General features: G+C 56.5%; 1 protein-coding gene and 1 long non-coding RNA gene across 4 annotated transcripts in view; one reads left to right on the top strand and one right to left on the bottom strand.

The window, feature by feature from the left end:
* Positions 1-18,106, top strand: part of MGAT5B (alpha-1,6-mannosylglycoprotein 6-beta-N-acetylglucosaminyltransferase B) — a 73,805-nt gene extending 55,699 nt beyond the window's left edge. For all 3 annotated transcript variants that reach the window (XM_045044558.1, XM_011289402.4, XM_011289403.4), the window contains 6 exons: positions 8,607-8,762; positions 9,548-9,694; positions 9,858-9,974; positions 14,743-14,817; positions 15,966-16,222; positions 16,579-18,106. In XM_045044558.1, coding sequence (XP_044900493.1) covers positions 8,607-8,762; positions 9,548-9,694; positions 9,858-9,974; positions 14,743-14,817; positions 15,966-16,222; positions 16,579-16,777 — 951 coding nt within the window. In that variant the 3' untranslated portion in view covers positions 16,778-18,106. The remainder of the gene's footprint in view (positions 1-8,606; positions 8,763-9,547; positions 9,695-9,857; positions 9,975-14,742; positions 14,818-15,965; positions 16,223-16,578) is intronic.
* LOC123381922 lies at positions 11,080-12,777 on the bottom strand. The gene is made up of 3 exons (XR_006589500.1): positions 12,503-12,777; positions 12,033-12,323; positions 11,080-11,635 (listed from the first exon to the last, which is right to left on the bottom strand). It is a non-coding gene; the product is annotated as an uncharacterized LOC123381922 (long non-coding RNA).
* Positions 18,107-18,652: the final 546 nt, after the last annotated feature.

Genomic DNA, 18,652 nt, shown 5'->3' on the forward strand with positions numbered 1-18,652 from the left:
TGCGCCACCCAGGCGCCCCAAGATTTTATTTTTTAAATAATCTCCACACCCTGGCACAAAAGCAGACACTCAGATCAATGGAACAGAATAGAGAAACCAGAAATGGACCCAAAACGTATGGCCAACTGATCTTTGACAAAACAGGAAAGAATATCCAATGGAATAAAGACAGTCTCTTCAGCAAGTGGTGCTGGGAAAACTGGACAGCGACATGCAGAAAAATGAACCTGGACCACTTTCTTAGACCACACACAAAAATAAACTCAAAACGGATGAAAGCCCTAACGTAAGACAGGAAGCCATCAAAATCCTCGGGGACAAAGCAGGCAAAAACCTCTTTGACCTCAGCTGCAGCAGCTTCTCACTCAACACATCTCCAGAGGCAAGGGAAACAAAAGCAAAAATGAACTATTGGGACCTCGTCTAAATAAAAAGCTACTGCACAGTGAAGGAAATCATCAGCAAAACTAAAAGGCAACCGACGGAATGGGAGAAGATAGTTGCAAACGACATATCAGATAAAGGGTTGGTATCCAAAATCTCTAAAGAGCTTATCAAACTCAACACCAAAAACACAAAGAATCCAGTGAAGAAATGGGCAAAAGACATGAACAGACACTTCTGCAAAGAAGACATCCGGATGGCCAACCGACACATGAAAAGATGCTCAACATCACTCATCATCAGGGAAATACAAATCAAAACCACAGTGAGATACCACCTCACACCTGTCAGAATGGCTCACATTAACAATTCAGGCAACAACAGATGTTGGCGAGGATGCAGAGAGAGAGGATCTCTTTTGCACTGCTGATGGGAATGCAAGCTGGTGCAGCCACTCTGGAAAACAGTATGGAGGTTCCTCAAAAAACTAAAAATTGAACTACCCTATGACCCAGCAATTGCACTACTAGGCATTTATCCACGGGATACAGGTGTGCTGTTTTGAAGGGGCATATGCACCCCCATGTTTATAGCAGTGCTACCGACAATAGCCAAAGTATGGCAAGAGCCCAAATGTCCACCGATGGATGAATGGATAAAGATGTGGTGTATATATATAGAATGGAGTATTACTCAGCAATCAAAAAGAATGAAATCTTGCCATTTGCAACTACGTGGATGGAACTAGAGGGTATTATCTTAAGCGAAATTAGTCAGAGTAAGGCAAATATCATATGACTTCACTCATATGAGGACTTTAAGAGACAAAACAGGGGTGCCTGGGTGGCTTAGTCGGTTAAGCGTCCAACTTTGGCTCAGGTCATGATCTCGTGGTTCGTGGGTTCGAGCTCCGCGTCGGGCTCTGTGCTGACAGCTCAGAGCCTAGAGCCTGCTTCGGATTCTGTGTCTCCCTCTCTCTCTCTGCCCCTCCCCTGCTCACCCTCTCTGTCTCTCTCTCTCTCAAAAATAAATATTTAAAATTTTTTAAAAATAAAGTTTACATGCATGCGTGCACACACACATGCATAACACACACACGCATTATACACACATACATAATGCACATTCACGACACATACATGCGTATACACGTGCATACACACATAAATATGTGTGTGTACGGGTGAAAAAAGGCTGCTGAACAATATATATAACGTGAACCGTTTGTGCATGTGTTTTAAGGAAAATGTAACTATGCTTTGAGTGCATCAAAGATCTGAAAAGGTGCACAAGAAACCGTTCTAACAGCTGCCTCCTGCGACAGAATGAGGAAATTGATGGGGGTGTAGAGACATTCTCTCTACACTTTACATTCATGGTTTGCTTCTCCTTCTGTGAGCATATTTAGTTTTACGAGACATAGCCCTTTTATATTTAGTGTGATTTCTGATATATTTGGCTTTGGAGCTACCATTTCACTAGCTGACTTCTATTTCTTTTTCTTTCCTGTTCCACGTTCTTTTCCTTCTCATTTCTTGTCTTCTTTTACACCGATCTGTGTTTTGAAACTCACGCCCTCTTAGCTGACTCATACTCTCTCCTAGTCTCGTAGTGCCTGCTGTAAAGATGATAACATGCATCCTTGACTTATCACAGTCTAGTATAAGTCAGTACCTTTACCTTTTATTAGATAATAAAAGAACATTAAAGTACTTAATTACATCCCCCCAACGTAGGTGCTCTGATTTTAATTCCCTGAAAATGCCTTTACTTCACCCTTGTTCCTAGAGGATATGTTCGCTGTGTACAGAATTCTAGCTTGGTGGTTATTTTCTTTCAACATTACGAAAATACTGTCTTCTGGCTTCTGTCCTTTCTGTGAGCCTTGCCATTCCTTTAATAGTAATCTGTCATGGGCGCCTGGGGTGACTCAGTCGGTTAAGCATCTGACTTTGGCTCAGGTCATGATCTCACGGTTCGTAGGTTCGAGCCCCGCGTCGGGTTCTGTGCTGACAGCTCAGAGCCTGGAGCCTGCTTCAGATTCTGCGTCTCCCTCTCTCTCTGCCCCTCCCCTGTTCACACTCTGTCTCTGTCTCAAACCTAAATAAACATTTTAAAAATATATAATTTATTTAAAAAATTAAAAAAAAAAAGAAAGGGGGTGCCTGGGTGGCTCAGTCGGTTGAGCGTCCAACTTCGGTTCAGGTCGTGATCTCACAGCTCTTGAGTTCAGGCCCCATGTTGGGCTCTGTGCTGACAGCTCGTAGACTGGAGCCTGTTTCAGATTCTGTGTCTCCGCCTCTCTCTGCCCCTCCCCTGCTCGCACTGTCTCTCTCTCTCTTTCTCAAAAATAAATAAACATTAAAAAAGAATAAAGGCAAACTGTTGTCCTCCTTTGCTCACTTTTATGACCTCTTTGTGTTTGGTTTCCAGTAGACTTACTATGGTGTGCCTCGTTGTGGCTTTTTCTTGATTTATCCTACATGGTGTTTATAGAGCTCTTGAATTTGTGGTTTGTTCTGTCATTCGTCTTAGAAGATTTTCAGTTAGTTATCTCTCTAAGTATTGCTTCTGCCTCTCTCTCTCTCTCTCTCTCTCTCTCTCTCTCTCTCTCCTTTGCTTCTGGGTCTCTATTTCCACATACATAGCCTCTTTGTCTCTTACATTCCTTTCTGTAATCTCCACCCTTGCGGTGTGCTTCCTTCTGGATGTTTCCTTCTGTTCTTTCACGAAACGAATTCTCTCTTCAGCTGGGTCCAATCTGCGGTGAAATCCATCCATTCAGTTCCTAATTTCAGCTGCTATATTTCTCACTTCTAATATTTCCATTTGGTTTCAAACCTCATCTTCTATTGCCTTGACTACATTCAGCAGACTTATCTTGAGGTCTGTATCTGGTAACTCCAGCTTCTAGAGCTTCTATGGGTCTCTTTTTATTGTCTGTTTCTCTTGGGTTTTGATCATATTGTCATGCACCCGATTCTTCTAAAAATCAAGGTGTTTAAATTTTTTCTTTAAAAATCTGTTTTTGGGATGCCTGGGTGGCTCAGTCGGTGAAGTGTCTGACTTCGGCTGAGGTCATGATCTCAGTCTATCAGTTCGAGCCCTGCATCGGGCCTTGTGCTGACAGCTCGGAGCCTGGAACCTGCTTCCGATTCTGTGTCTCCCTCCTCTCTCTGCTCCTGCCCCATTTTCACTGTTTCTCTCTCTCTCTCAAAAATAAATAAACAGTAAAAAAAAATTTTAAATCTATCTTTAACAGGCTTTACTGAGCCTGGACGTGCAGTCCACCACACGTTTCAAATGGATAGTCTCGACATACGTGTATATACGTGTGAAACCATCGCCACAATCAGGATAGTGCCTCTGTCACCCAGGTTCCCTTCCTCCTGCCTGTCCCCTCCTCCCTGCCAGACAGCCCGTGAGTTGCTTTCTGTCACCACAGGTTAGTGGTGATATCACTTTCTATGATTTTATATAAATGGACTCCTCTGGTATATGCTCAGTTTTTGGTCTGGGTTTTCTCACCGAGTATAATTATGTCAAGATTCATCCGTGTTATCGCATGTATCAACAATTGTTTCCTCTTTACGGCTGAATAGTGTTCCATTGTATGGAGGTACCCAGCACATATTTTGTGTGCGTTCACCTGTTAGTGGACGTTGGGGTCGTTTTCAGTATTTGGCCGTTACAAGCAGAGCTGTTATGAACATCCACGTACACACGTCTGTACGGACATATCCTTTCATTTCCCTTGGGTAGATCCCTAGGCGTGAATTGGCTGAATCGTAACAGCAGAACTATGTTGAACGTTTTCAGAGCCGTGCTGAGCAGTGGTCGTACTGTTTTATGATTCTACCGGCAACGTGTGAGAGTTCTGGTTCCTTTGCAAATTCGTCAATACTTCCATGGCCGGTCTTTTCCATTTGAGCCATTCTGACAGATGTGCAATGATATCGTACGGTTTCCGCTTGTAGTCCCCTACGTCTGATGATGGCGAAGATATTTTTGCGGCCCTATTATTTGTCCTCCCTATATCCTTTTGGGGGTCTTTTCAAAGTCTGTCCATTTAAAGAATTGGGTTGTTTGTTTTATCGTTGAGTTGTTAAAGTTCTTTACACATTCTGAATAGAGGTCCCATATCAAATACATGCTTGGCAAATATTTTCTGTCTGAGGCTTGTCTTCCTTCTCCAGAGAGCAAAGTTCTTTATTTTTTTTATTTTTTATTTTTTTTAACATTTATTTATTTTTGAGACAGAGAGAGCATGAACGGGGGAGGGGCAGAGAGAGAGGGAGACACAGAATCGGAAGCAGGCTCCAGGCTCTGAGCCATCAGCACAGAGCCCGACGCGGGGCTCGAACTCACGGACCGTGAGATCGTGACCTGAGCTGAAGTCGGACGCTCAACCGACTGAGCCACCCAGGCGCCCCACAAAGTTCTTTATTTTAACGAAGTCCAGTGTTTTATGGCTTGTTCTTCTGGTGTCGTATCTGAGAAATCTTTGCCTAACCCAAGGTCACAAGGGGTCTTCCCCAGTGTTTGATAGTTTTAGGTTTTACATTTAAGTCTATGATCCGTCGTGAATTAACTTTTGTGTATGATGCGAAGGGCAGATTAAACTTCTAATTCGTTTTCTTCTTTCGCACGTGGACGCGCAACGTTCCGTGACCATTGGCTGAAGACACGATCCTTCCTCCCCTGAAATGTCTTTGTGCCTTTGCCAAAAATCAATTGGCCATGCGCGTGTGGGTCTATTTCTGTACTCTCTGTTCTATCCCATTCATCTGTCTTGACGCCAACAGCACACGGCCTTAACTAGTGTACTTTTACAATAAGTCTTGAAATCAGGTAATGTAAGTCTGCCCGCTTTCTTCTCTTGTCAAGTTGTTTCTTCTAAGCCTGCTGGGGTTTTGACTGGGATTTCATTGGTGGTGGTAGTGCTGTGGTGGTCCTCCTCCTCCTCCCCCTTCTTTCTCCTCCTCCTCCTTCTCCTCCTCCTCCTTCCCCCTCCTCCTCCTCCTCCTTCACCCTCCTCCTCCTCCCCCTTCTTTCTCCTCCCCCTCCTCCTCCTCCCCCTTCTTTCTCCTCCTCCTCCCCCTTCTTTCTCCTCCTCCTCCTTCTCCTCCTCCTCCTTCCCCCTCCTCCTCCTCCTCCTTCACCCTCCTCCTCCTCCCCCTTCTTTCTCCTCCTCCTCCTCCTTCCCCCTCCTTCCCCCTCCTCCTCCTCCCCCTTCTTTCTCCTCCTCCTCCCCCTTCTTTCTCCTCCTCCTCCTTCTCCTCCTCCTCCTTCCCCCTCCTCCTCCTCCTCCTTCACCCTCCTCCTCCTCCCCCTTCTTTCTCCTCCTCCTCCTCCTTCCCCCTCCTTCCCCCTCCTCCTCCTCCCCCTTCTTTCTCCTCCTCCTCCCCCTTCTTTCTCCTCCTCCTCCTTCTCCTCCTCCTCCTTCCCCCTCCTCCTCCTCCTCCTTCACCCTCCTCCTCCTCCCCCTTCTTTCTCCTCCCCCTCCTCCTCCTCCCCCTTCTTTCTCCTCCTCCTCCCCCTTCTTTCTCCTCCTCCTCCTCCTCCTCCTCCTCCTTCCCCCTCCTCCTCCTTCCCCCTCCTCCTCCTTCTTTCTCCTCCTCCTCCTTCTCCTCCTCCTCCTTCCCCCTCCTTCCCCCTCCTCCTCCTCCCCCTTCTTTCTCCTCCTCCTCCTCCTTCTTTCTCCTCCCCCTTCTTTCTCCTCCTCCTCCTCCTCCTCCTCCTCCTTCCCCCTCCTCCCCCTACTTTCTCCTCCTCCTCCTTCTCCTCCTCCTCCTTCCCCCTCCTCCTCCTCCTCCTTCACCCTCCTCCTCCTCCCCCTTCTTTCTCCTCCCCCTCCTCCTCCTCCCCCTTCTTTCTCCTCCCCCTCCTCCTCCTCCCCCTTCTTTCTCCTCCCCCTCCTCCTCCTCCCCCTTCTTTCTCCTCCCCCTCCTCCTCCTCCCCCTTCTTTCTCCTCCTCCTCCCCCTTCTTTCTCCTCCTCCTCCTCCTCCTCCTCCTCCTTCCCCCTCCTTCCCCCTCCTCCTCCTCCCCCTTCTTTCTCCTCCTCCTCCCCCTTCTTTCTCCTCCTCCTCCTCCTCCTCCTCCTCCTTCCCCCTCCTTCCCCCTCCTCCTCCTCCCCCTTCTTTCTCCTCCTCCTCCTCCTCCTCCTCCTCCTCCTCCTCCTCCTTCCCCCTCCTCCTCCTCCCCCTTCTTTCTCCTCCTCCTCCTCCTCCTCCTCCTTCCCCCTCCTTCCCCCTCCTCCTCCTCCCCCTTCTTTCTCCTCCTCCTCCTCCTTCTTTCTCCTCCTCCTCCTCCTTCTCCTCCTCCTCCTTCCCCCTCCTCCCCCTCCTCCTCCTCCTCCTCCTTCATTCTGGAAAATGAATATAAAAAAATTGTAGAAATAACTCGAGGTCAAGGATGATGCTGTCTTCTTCCGGACACTCTTGGCTTGTGGCTGGGGCCCCAGCAATCTCAGACCAGTGAGAGTGATCGAGACTATTTAAGACAGATTCAGCTCCTGCAGGGGCTGCTCTAGTTCCGACCCACCCTTTCTACCAGCGTGTAATTAATTCCTCAGAATTCCAACCCGAAGGGTGAAGTTTCCATCAGCCCCCCCCCCGCCACCGCCACCCAACTCGGCAGACCCCGAACTCTGACTTGTCCCCCAGCTCTGCAAGGTGACCAGAAGCTCTGCTCAAGCCTCCTTGCTGCTGACTCTGGAATCAGCAGGTGCCCCTGTGGGGGAACCCTGGTCTCAGCAGCGACCTCAACAGTCTCCTGCCCTTCGTCTCTCAGATCTTGGCCTTGTAATTCTTCACGCTTTGTTAGATTTTCACCACCTTCGCACAAGGTTTTGTACTTCCACATCTTTCCTGGTCGTTCATCAGAGGCAGGGCTGATATGCTTCACCTACTACACCATTACCCGGAGAGGAAGGCTTTTTTTACGAAAAACGTGTGCAGTTTGGCGTCTCAAAACGTGAACTGTTCATTATCTTGATGTCCGTCGATAACTTTCTTCAAGAGCCGCGGTTTACAAGACACAACCTGGGCTGAAGCTCCTTGCTGTCTGACCTCATGGCTAGCCAGCGGGACAGAGAGAACCTGCCTTCTTTTTTCCGGCCTGTTGGCCTGCTGAGGCCCTGCCCTCCCTGAACAAAACCCCCCCCTGGCCCGGCCTTCTCTATGATGGCGAAGTTCCTCTCCTTAGCTTCTTTCCTCTCTTCTGTGAGTCTCAGAAGCCCCCAAGAAGTACAACCCGGGGCAGATCCCAATCTTAACTCCTGATGAGATCCCACGCTGCCCATACCTCCCGGCTCAGGGCCCCGGCCACGGGGTCCGACGGGTGCCTGGTGGCTGAGCTGTCATCTCCTCCTCTGTGCCCTGCTTCCTGTTGTCCCCCTCCCCCCAGGCTGGGCCTGTTTCCACATCGAAAGCAGAGCCTGGAGCTGGGACTCGCGTCTGGAGGGGCTGAGCCTTTGCTAGTTTGCGGGCGTTCACTCCCAGGTGTCCTCCTGGAGGACGAAGGCCCTGCCTGAGCTCGGTGCCAACACATAGCAAGTGCTCCATAAAAATGTGCTCCGTGGATGGATGGACGATGGGTGGAGGATGGAGGGAGACAGAGAAGGAGGGATGAGATGACCTTGGCCCCACAGCCCCTCAGGTGTTCCTAGAGGTCATCAGGGGTTCCGGGGAGGCGAAGCGGCTTCATTTGGGTGTATTTAAATGTGAGTCCCGGGGCGCCTGGGTGGCGCAGTCCGTTAAGCGTCCGACTTCAGCCAGGTCACGATCTCGAGGTCCCTGAGTTCGAGCCCCGCATCAGGCTCTGGGCTGATGGCTCGGAGCCTGGAGCCTGTTTCCGATTCTGTGTCTCCCTCTCTCTCTGCCCCTCCCCCGTTCATGCTCTGTCTCTCTCTGTCCCCAAAATAAATAAAAACGTTGAGAAAAAAAAAATTAAAAAAAAAAATGTGAGTCCCTATACGGTTTCCTTGCAAAGGAAACACTTCCGTGGCTAAAAATAGTCCTGCGGCCTCTCTGGTCTAGTGCAACTTCTGCAACTCACAGATGAAGAGAATGAGGACCAGAGAGGGGAGGGGCCTTGCCCGAGGTCACGCAGCTGGCTGACGGCTCCTCAGTTTCTGGCTTCCAGACCAGGGCTGTCTCTTTGGACGGCTCTGCCTTCCGCATCTGGGGCGAGGTTCCCATGTCCAACCCTCCTCTTCCAGGGGAAGGACAAGTTTCTGGGCGTCCTGAACAAGTACATGGAGATCCACGGCACGGTGTACTATGAGAGCCAGCGGCCCCCCGAGGTCCCGGCCTTCGTGAAGAACCACGGTCTCTTGCCACAGCCTGAGTTCCAGCAGCTGCTGCGCAAGGCCAAGGTGAGCCCCGCCCCCCGCCGTCCTCACCCCCTCGGTCCCGGTGCAGCCCGGTGGACTTCCGGGCCAGGACTTGCTGTTGGAGCCGCTGAAGGCATGGCAGGCTGAGGGCGTGCCCGGGCTGGAGTTCCACGGACTGACTGCTTCTGGAAGTTCTGCACCGTATTCCTGGAGCAGCAGCGGGTACAATGGGCATTGACTCTGGTGCTGGGCCCTGAGGGATCGGGGTCAGCTGAGGCTGGGGGGCCTCCAGCGAGCATTCGGGTCCTCTCCTGCTCTAACCATAGCTCTTCCCGCAGGCCCCCTGGATATGTGTGTCTGTGGGTGGGCTGGGCGAGGAGGAGCGGCTTTGTGCAGTCAGCAACCTGAACAACCTTACACTGCAGCCCGGGGTTCGGAATCATTTATTGATCGCCTTCCAGCGGGGCCAGCCCCGTGAGCACTCCTGGCGCAAGTTAGGTGCTGAGTGAATCGTTTTTAGGATGTGTGGGTAAAGGTCCTTTAAGCTCAGCTGTAGGTGTGGGTCTGAAACCTCCTAAGCTTGAGACCCTCACCCTTGTCTTTTCCCCTCCAGAATCCTAGCCCGCCGCAGCAGGAACGGGCCTTTGATATAACCGAATCACACCTCCTCTTCCCGAATGGGGAAACTGAGGCCTAGAGAGGGGGAAGTGTGTGCCGTGGCACATGGCCGCCTCCTGTGGATGCCCCCCCCCCCCGCCCTGGCTCCCTGGGGCCCTGGGCTGCGGTGCCCAGGCTTCCCTGACCGTTGTGCCCCCTGGCTTCCTCAGCTCTTCATAGGGTTCGGCTTCCCCTACGAGGGCCCTGCCCCGCTGGAGGCCATCGCCAACGGCTGCGTCTTCCTACAGGCCCGCTTTAGCCCGCCCCACAGCTCCCTCAACCACGAGTTTTTCCGAGGCAAGCCCACCTCCAGAGAGGTGAGTGGGGAGGGTCTGACGCGGGGCCCCCCGCATCACCCGGAAGAGGGAGACAGGCCTGGGGTGAAAGGACACGTGGGACAAGTTGGTGGGGGGGCATCCCCTTAGCCCAGCCCGGCCAGGCAGGCACAGGGGGAGATCGCTGCTCTCTCTGCCCCGCCAGCTGTTCTCCCAGCACCCCTACGCAGAGAACTTCATTGGCAAACCCCACGTGTGGACCGTCGACTACAACAACTCGGAGGAGTTTGAAGCGGCCATCAAGGCCATCATGAGAACCCAGGTGAGGCTCAGATCCAGTCAGGGCTGCCATCAGCCACCACTGTGGGTCTTAGCCGTAATTAGAAAAAGGTGCCCCTCTTGGTGAATTCAGACTCGTAAGCTTGGGCTGGGAAATTTGATGAGGGGTGGGGTGGTCCCCACTTACCAACTCGAGTTGGCGGGGAGGAAAAAAAAAAAAAAAGCCTTTGTGCTGTGAGCAACCTGCACAACCGTACATGGCAGCCCTGGATCCGGAATCATTTATTAAACACCTTCGGAGACTGAGCCCTGTGAGCACTGCCTGCACGTGTCAGGCGCTGAGTGAATGTTTCTCAGGAGTAGCGCTTGGAGGGTCTTTGAACTCTGCTGTTGGTGTGGCTCTGTGGCCTTTTGTCCGCGTGTCTCAAACTATAAACGTGCCGGCAGGCCATCTGGGGGTCTTGTTAAAATGCGGGTTGGGATTCAGCAGGTCTGGGGTGGTGCCGGGCCCAGGGCCACCCTTCGCGTAGCAAGGGGGAGAACTTTCCGGGTTTCCTTCGGCAGGTGTGTGGGCATTCCCATGAGTGGGGGCACGTGTGTGGGAGTGGTGACTGTTGACGGCCCCCTGTGCTCTCTGGTTCCCTCATTTTGGAAAGGGGTCCGACTCTGCTCACCATGATCCCTCTGGACCTGTCTCCCTCCTTGCCGAGCGTGCCCTCCCCCGGGAGGGGAGGGGACGCACTGCTCAGGGTCAACTTCTGGGTCTGGGGCAAACCCGGAAACCTGGCGAGCCTTCGTCTTGGTGAGGCCACCACAAATGAGTGACAGGAAACACCGGTTCCTTCTGCAAGGACAGCCACGTCCCAGGAGGACACTGCTGCCCCAGGGGAGCTGGGGACACTGCCAGACTCAAGGGCATAGACCGGCAGGGAGAGACCCTCCACCCCAGCCCCGGGGGACTTACCGGCTTAGCTTTGGACCCAGAGCCCTGCCTGGTTGCTCTGACCGTGAGGCAGGCTTGCGTTTTCTTTAAGTTTATTTTTTTTTTGAGGGGGGGTAGGGGAGAGAGAGAGAGAGAGAGAGAGGGAAAAGGGGAGGGGTAGAGAGAGAGGGAGAGAGAGAATCCCAAGCAGGCTCCAGCTGTCAGCGCTGAGCCTGATGCGGGGCTTGATCTCACGAACCGTGCGATCATGACCTGAGCAGAAAAACCAAGCGTTGCACGCTCAACCGACCGAGCCCCCCAGGCGCCCGCGGCTTGTTTTTAATCGCCCTCCTTTCACCACCAGTCACTCCCACGCGGAACAGCGTCTGTCCCCCCTCATCAGAAGCCCCCCAGAAAATCTCCGCCTCCCTGGCCTGCTCCGTTCTTCCACTGACCACACCCTCGTCCTTCCCCCCTCCTGTCTGGGGGCGATGTTTGTCTAGTAGAACATAGCTACCCGGAAGAACACAGCTGTGTCACAGCCTGCGCCCGTCGGTAGTCGTCAGGGACACGGGCAGGTCGACCTGCCAGGTGGCTGAGCCCCTGGAACCTCCCTGAGCAGTGAGGGGGTGACGCCCTCCACTCCGTTCTTCGGCGTCAGCTTGAGGCAGTCTCTGCTGTGAGTCCCTCCGGGCCACGGACCGTCTTCGATCGGGTTCCTCCAGGAGGTGACCCGGGGGCACAAGTCGGTTATTTGGAAAGTGATCCCAGGAGGGAGCGTCCTGGAGTGACAGAATGAGACAGCTTCTAACAGAGTAGGTCACCCCAGCTGGCCCCTGGCCATCAGTGCTGGCGGGGACCTATGGGGCAGGTCACATCCCAGCGTGACCTCCATCACTGGGTGGATGAGGGCTGCACCTGGGGACCCTCGCAGGGCAGAGCCAGCCAGAGACAGTCGTAGTGGGCGAGGGGCTCCCCAGGCGGCCTCAACGCAGGAGAAAAGCCCGAAACTGACCGACCCCAGCCCACAGCGGTGACACGGGGCCCATTCTGCGTTCCAGGTGGGCGCGGCATGGGAAGGCCCCCCCCCCATCCTCCTCCCGCTCCTCCCCTCCCCTTGAAAAGCAGTCCTCCAAGGCTTCTAACCCAGGGGACAAGGTCAGGGGGTAGACGACATACCAGCAAGCCCACCCCCAGGGCTCAGGTCCGGCCCAGCCTGCAGGAGACATTGCTAAGCTCAGTGAGCAGTGGAAATATGTTCCGTCCGCAGAACAGAGCCGGGCTGTGGGGGGGCCTGCGAGTGAACGTCCTCTTCCGTTCGTGGGTTCTTTCCGGTCGGACACACAAGAAATCGGTAACGGACGCTGCCCTGGGGAAGGGCCTGGGTGTCCGGGATGGGAGGAACACTTACCTTTCACTGTTTTTTCTTTTGACCTTTTTGTTTTGTTTTGCTCCAACGTCTGTTTAATTCTGGGAATGAGTTAATTTTAAAAAATCACAATAACAAAAGGGTCAAGGAACCAAGGTTTTGCCGATCTGCCAAGCGGAGACTGACAGGTGGTCCCCCGAACCTGCCCGCCTGCTGCCTTCAGCCCCTCCGGGGGTCCCGCCACCCCCGCCTGCCTCCCGGGCGGTTCACACCCCCTTACCCAAGAATCGCCCGGGCAGGCGTTTAAAATGCAGGTTCCTGGGCCTGGCATCTGATATTAAAGGACCGGGTGTGGCCCTGGCAGCTGTCTTTTCACCAAGCAGCCTGGGTATGTGTCCCAATGGTATTTTGGAGAACTGATTTGGGGACAGCTGGCAGGAGCCGAGAGGACCAATGAGGGCCACCCTCAGGGGACACAGCTTGTGCGGCAAGTCCCAGGGCCTTTCACAGGGAGCGGGGGGAAGAAAGGTGAGGAACGGGGAGGAGGTGAGAGAGACCCCTGTCACCCCCCACCCCCACCCCCGTCTCCCGCTCTCCTTACAGCGCAGGACCAGCACCTGCCAGCCTGTCGAGACGGATTACACCGTGAGCACCTGTAATTAGGCCTAATGGGGGTAATTTCCAGGCAGGCTGGCTCCTCTGGTGGAGATTCATGGCAGGCGGGACGCGGCTGGCTGATGCGAATTACGTGTGATGTGGGCTTCAAAGCGCAGCGGGAGTGACTCGGGGTGGGGTGGGGGGCTGCTGCTGTGGAGCAGGCCGAGTGGCATTTGGAGGGGAACTCTCTCCTCCGGGCCCCGATCTCTAGCCGGGGCTTGAGGTCTGGTACCCTGGAGGTGTCCAGGGAACCGCTGGGCAGGAGCCGGCTGCCGGGTCCATCGTGGCCATCAGCCCCAGGGCTGAGGGCAGGTCGGGGCCGGGCCGTGCACCGCTTGGGGCCGCGAAGGCTGCCGGTGGCTGGGGTATAGGACCTGGATTCTCTCGGGTTCTGGAACCGCCCGTGGATGAAGAATAGTGCTCTCAGCTGCAGGGAGAACTGGGGACAAGACCAGATGGGTGGGCTCTCGTCCCGAGAATCTTCTGGAGGCCTGCACTCGTTTCAAGGGGAGCAGCTGCTGTTTCCCCGGGCACCCCCCTCAGCCTGAGTGTCGGGGATGCCCCCCAGGCAGAGGGCCCAGGATGGGCCTCCAGCCCTTCGAGGTGGGGTCTAATGGGAAGCAGGACCCCCCCAGTGCACCTGAGTGGGCTTCCGGTGCTGCCCGTCTGTGACGGGGGAGGGAGGCCGCTCCCACTGGGGCAGAGCTGTCAGATCACAGCACCTGGAGCTGCGGACAGGGAAAGGGCATAAGTTGGAATCGGGCTGGGCCGGGTGTGGCGCCCACGCCCCCACGTACACACAACACACACACACACACACACACACGCACCTATGAGAGAGATGCACTTTGCATCTTATACACACACGTGCACACACACTGGGGAGAAGCGAGGTCGGAGGCCCGAACAGGCTGCTCTCTGAGTCTGGGATGGGCTATCTCCACGGCCCCGTCCAGCCAAGGTGGCTGTGTGCCGGGGTCACCAGAGAGGGCTTGGTCAGGAAAGGTAACTGGCAAGGAAGTGGGGTGCCCACTCACGGGCGGTGGACACCCCCTTTATCACCGTGTCTCCCTATTCCCCTTGCTCCTCGGGCCCCAGCTACTCGGCTCATCTGCTCATCCCCAGTGCAGGCTGCTCTGTAACCGTCAGGTACTCGGACAGATGGTCTGTGGCCTCTCCGTCTGGGGGTTCGTGTCTTACGTAGCTCCCAGGTGCCTGGCCTGGGCAGGAAGCCTTACAAATTCTCCTCGCTCCACCTGACCGGGAGATGCCCCTGTGTTCCTTTTCGTGAACGTTCTACCTTCTGGGCAGAATATACGGGCAGAGCCGGAGGTGCTACTTGCTGAGCACCTACTGTATACCGGGCACTGTGCCGGGCAGGTCCCGGTTCTCCAGGGGGCCTGTAACCTGGGAGACACGAGGGACAGATCGGAAATGATGACACAGGTGCCAGTTCCACCCTGGAGGAACTCTAGGGTGCCCCCCAGGAGAGTGGTCCTGGACAGGAGTGGGGCTGGGGCTCAGGGACGGCTTCCTGGAGGAGGTGTCACCTAAGAGGGGAGGGTGAACCCATCTGGGCTGGCTGTGGGAAGGGCAGGCATCACAGCCCAGGAGGGGATGGGGGCTGAGCTTTAGGACAAAGGGAGGGCAGCCGGGAAGGGGGCAGGCAGGGGGTGGGATGGCCCTTAGGGCCACAGGCAGGTGTTCCAGCTGATCCAGAGGGGCCAGGGAGATGGTGTGGGGGGAGGGGCTTCCGGACGCACCAGATTTTGCCCCCAGTGCTGAGCAGGGCTGGCCCCCAGCAGCCGTGTCGGGGAGGGGCCCGGCGCTCCTCCCCCATGTGTCCTCCCGTCTCTCCCACAGGTAGACCCCTACCTGCCCTACGAGTACAGCTGTGAGGGGATGCTAGAGCGAATCCACGCCTACATCCAGCACCAAGTAGGTGGGCCCCCCGCTCTCCGCCCCCAGGGGTGGGTCCTCCCCAAACCCCATCAGCCCCGAGGAGGGGGCCTAGCCCGCTCCATCGTCCGAGGATGCTGTCTCCACCCAGGGCTCTGTGTCCGTTAAATCCCCGCCCCTTCTTCACCTGTCCGTCCGGGTACTTTCCCCGGAGATGATGCAGGGGAGCGGTCCTGCACTGCTCAGGCCAGGAGGCCAGGCCTGGGGGTGAGGTGGGGCGGCCCTGGGCGTCCAGCTCGAGAGCCCAGCCCCATACCACAACACAGAAACAGACTGTTATTTTTACTTTGATAAAGAAGTCGTGGACAAGTCTGGTAACTGATTGGCTGGGGAGTATGGAGAACCCCCCCCCTCCACCCCCACGGATGAGACTGGGCTGGGGACCAGGTCCTCCGCCCTGAGAACCCAGGGGATCTGAGCCTCCTGAGGGCCCACGGGTGGTCCTTCCAAGCTCTAGGGCCCAGCCGGGCAGCGGAACTACAGGTAGATGGCTACTTGATATTCAGACCGAGAGCGTGTGGCCTCTGGCTGCACCTTGCCCCCAAGCCCTGAGGGCTGGAGAGTGCTTGGCACACAGGAGCACTGAGGCCTGCAGCAGAGAGAGCTTGGTGGGGTCAGGGCCAGAAGCTAGAACCTGAGACTCTCAGCTCCCAGCCGCCCTTTGGGATGTCATCAGGAAACTCACAGGAAAGGATTTGCTGGGCCCTACGGGTGGTCCCCGAAACTGATCCCTGCCGGGAGAGCCCCCCCCTCCCCCCCCCCCCCCCCCCCCCGTCCACACCGCTGGTGGGGCACATGGGCCTCAGGGTAGAAACCCTGAGTCTAGCCAAAGCATGAGGTAGCACAGGGTGGATCAAACCCTGCCATCCAGCTGTGACGCCCTGGGCAGATTCCTTGACCTCTCTGAGCCTCCGTCCCCCGCCCCCCAACTGCCGAAATAGCTGGAGGCCTAGTGGTACCCTTTTGATGGGGTTGTCACGAGGGGGAAAAAAATGGCATAACGCGTGGCGGTTGGCCTGGTTTTCGGGAAGCTCCCGATGTGGTACGATTGTTGTGGTGGCGAGGCCACACCCCCCGGTGTCAGCGTCCCATTTCCCCTTCTAACGCCCGCCGCTTTCCTCCTGCAGGACTTCTGTGCAGCCCCAGGCCCTGTCCCGCCAGGGGCCCGAGCCCCACAGAGCCCCTTCGTCCTGGCCCCCAATGCCACCCACCTGGAGTGGGCCCAAAACGCCAGCTCGGCGCCCGGGGCCTGGCCCCCAGCGCACTCCCTCCGAGCCTGGCTGGCCACCGCTGGGAGGGCCTGCACGGACGCCTGCCTGGACCATGGGCTGATTTGCGAGCCCTCCTTCTTCCCCTTCCTCAACAGCCGGGACGCCTTCCAGAAGTGAGTGAGCCCCCGCCCCCGCCCCCACCTGCCTTCCGTGGGTGGCCCAGTGCAGCACACCTGTTGGTCCTCGTGCCATCACTGCCCCGCCCCCTGCCAGATCCCTGCCCTCCACCCCTCCCTGAGCCTCTCCTAGGTCCAGGCCAGGAAGGCTGCCCCGGGGTCCTCCTGGTGGCTCAGCCTGCAGCCCCACCTGCCCAGCCGTCCTCCTGTCCTTTCTCATAGCAGGCAGAGGGGGGCGGTAGCCCGGCGTCTGTCCCCGGGCCTCCTGGAAACGGGGGTCCCCGTTGAGGACAGGGAGGGGAGCGGGCGGCACGAGGCTGGGGCAGTGAGCGCCGCCCGCCGTGCCTGTCCAGGCTGCAGGTGCCCTGTGACAGCACCGAGTCGGAGATGAACCACCTGTACCCGGCCTTCGCCCAGCCCGGCCGCGAGTGCTTCCTGCAGAAGGAGCCGCTGCTGTTCAGCTGCGCCGGCTCCAGCACCAAGTACCACCGGCTCTGTCCCTGCCGAGACTTCCGCAAGGGCCAGGTGGCCCTGTGCCAGGACTGTCTGTGAGGGCACCCGCCCGTCTGCCCTCCCTGCCGCAGGAGAAAGCACCAGCAGATTCCGAGCTCCAGCGGCCCGCCCGCCCCTCGACGCCCCCAGACTGGAGCTTCCTTCCTTGGCCAGGAAGTGTACGCGGGGAGGGGGGGGGCAGCTTGTCCAGGTGCCGGGTGCCGCCCCAGGCAGGCTCCTCCTCCTCATCCGGGGGCTCGTGACAGCGTGGTGGCCAAGCAGAGGGCCCCGCTGGCCGGAGCAGGTGGTCGGGGCCCCTGGCTTTGTGCAGAGCCCATGTTGGACCAGATGCAGAGAGGGCCCTGGTCCTTCTTGGGCCCACGATGGGGCCTTAGGATGTATGGGGAGGGAGCAGGGGCCGTACTTGCCCGATGACCCACTGAAGGGTCCAGAGAGTGACGTGTGAGGGGTCAGTCTTGTCCCTTTGTGGTCAAGAGGGACAAGGGACGGGGGGAAGGCCAGGCTGGGGGACCCTGCTCATGCCTCCTCTCAGCCCCATCCCGCCTGCCTTTGCAACGCCCCCCCACCATTCTATACTTGGGGGGCACAGTGGGAGTGCGGGGGCCGCCTAGACCCTGGGTTGAACCGTCTCTCTCTCTCCCGCTTGCTCGAGCTCTCTCCACTTTGGGCTTCTGCCCAAACTCATCTTGGCATGACTGCAACTCCAGGCCATGGACTTGTCCCCAGAGCCTCAGTTCCCGGCCCAGCAGGCTCTGGGACCCCCACCCCTTAGCATCACTTGTAGGCAAAGGCTGGGGACGGAGCTGTAGCCCATGGTACGTCCAGTCTAGTCCCTGGCTTCCCAGGCCCGCTAGCCCCCAGGTAGCCCCCCCCCCACCCCACCCCCCCAGTGCTGCGTGTCCCTATCTCCAGCCTCCTCTAGCCTCCAACCGCCTCTGGACCCAAGCATCATCTCTGTGTGGCATGCCTGCCCCGGCCCCAGGACACCCCCTCCTCCTCCTCCCCAGGCCCAGAGCCCTGCCCGAATAAACAGGTCAGGCCTCCAGAGACACTGCCACCCCAGCCCCTTTTATAATCCCACCCCCCCACCCCCCCCCCCCCCCAGCCAGGCCTGACCCTCCACCCTGCCAGGGAGGCAGCCCAGGGCCCTGAGAGCCGGGAGAGGGGAGCGAGCCGGCGTGGGGCCGAGGTGGGGTGCCTCCCAATGCCAGACCCCTCTCTGGGCCTGGGTGGCCCCTGCAGCCGCAGAAACTCAGTGGTCGCCAAGGACCTGGCCCGTCGGGGGAAAGCAATAGAGACACTCTTTTCTCTCTCTCTCTTTTTTAAAGATTTATTTCTTGAAATAATAAATATTTTATTGGGATGTGAGGTGCAGAGAGCAGTGTGCTGTTTCTTATCTTTTCCTGGGACGGCCAGGGCGTGGCCGTGGGGGGAGGGGGGCGCGGATATCCTGGGGCCCTGGGGCCCTGCTGCAGGTGTCTCTTGGAGCACGCAGGGTGCTTGGGGCTAGAGAGTCGGTGCTCCCTGGGTCAGGCTGCCCAAGGGAAGTCCCTGCGGGTGCCCCACACCATGACTCCAGGGACCCTGCTCAACAAGCAGGGCTGTACCCGGTTCTGTTCACCTCGGGCTGGCCCCCGCGAGGTCAGAGAGCACAAATAAATTTTGATAAAAGCCTGAGTCAGATCATGACAAATACTGGCTGATACTGGCCATACTGTACTTCAGACACAGGGCTGACGGTCGGACACCCAACTTGTCATTTTTTTAAATTTTTAATTAATTTATTTTTTAAGTTTTTTTAATGTTTATTTTTGAGAGACAGAGTGCGAGCAGGGGAGGGGCAGAGAGAGGGGGAAACACAGAATCCGAGGAAGCAGGCTCCCGGCTCCAAGCTGTCAGCACAGAGCCCGATGC

This window comes from Felis catus, chromosome E1 (genome assembly GCF_018350175.1).
Source record: "Felis catus isolate Fca126 chromosome E1, F.catus_Fca126_mat1.0, whole genome shotgun sequence".
In the NCBI taxonomy this organism is placed as follows: domain Eukaryota; kingdom Metazoa; phylum Chordata; class Mammalia; order Carnivora; family Felidae; genus Felis; species Felis catus.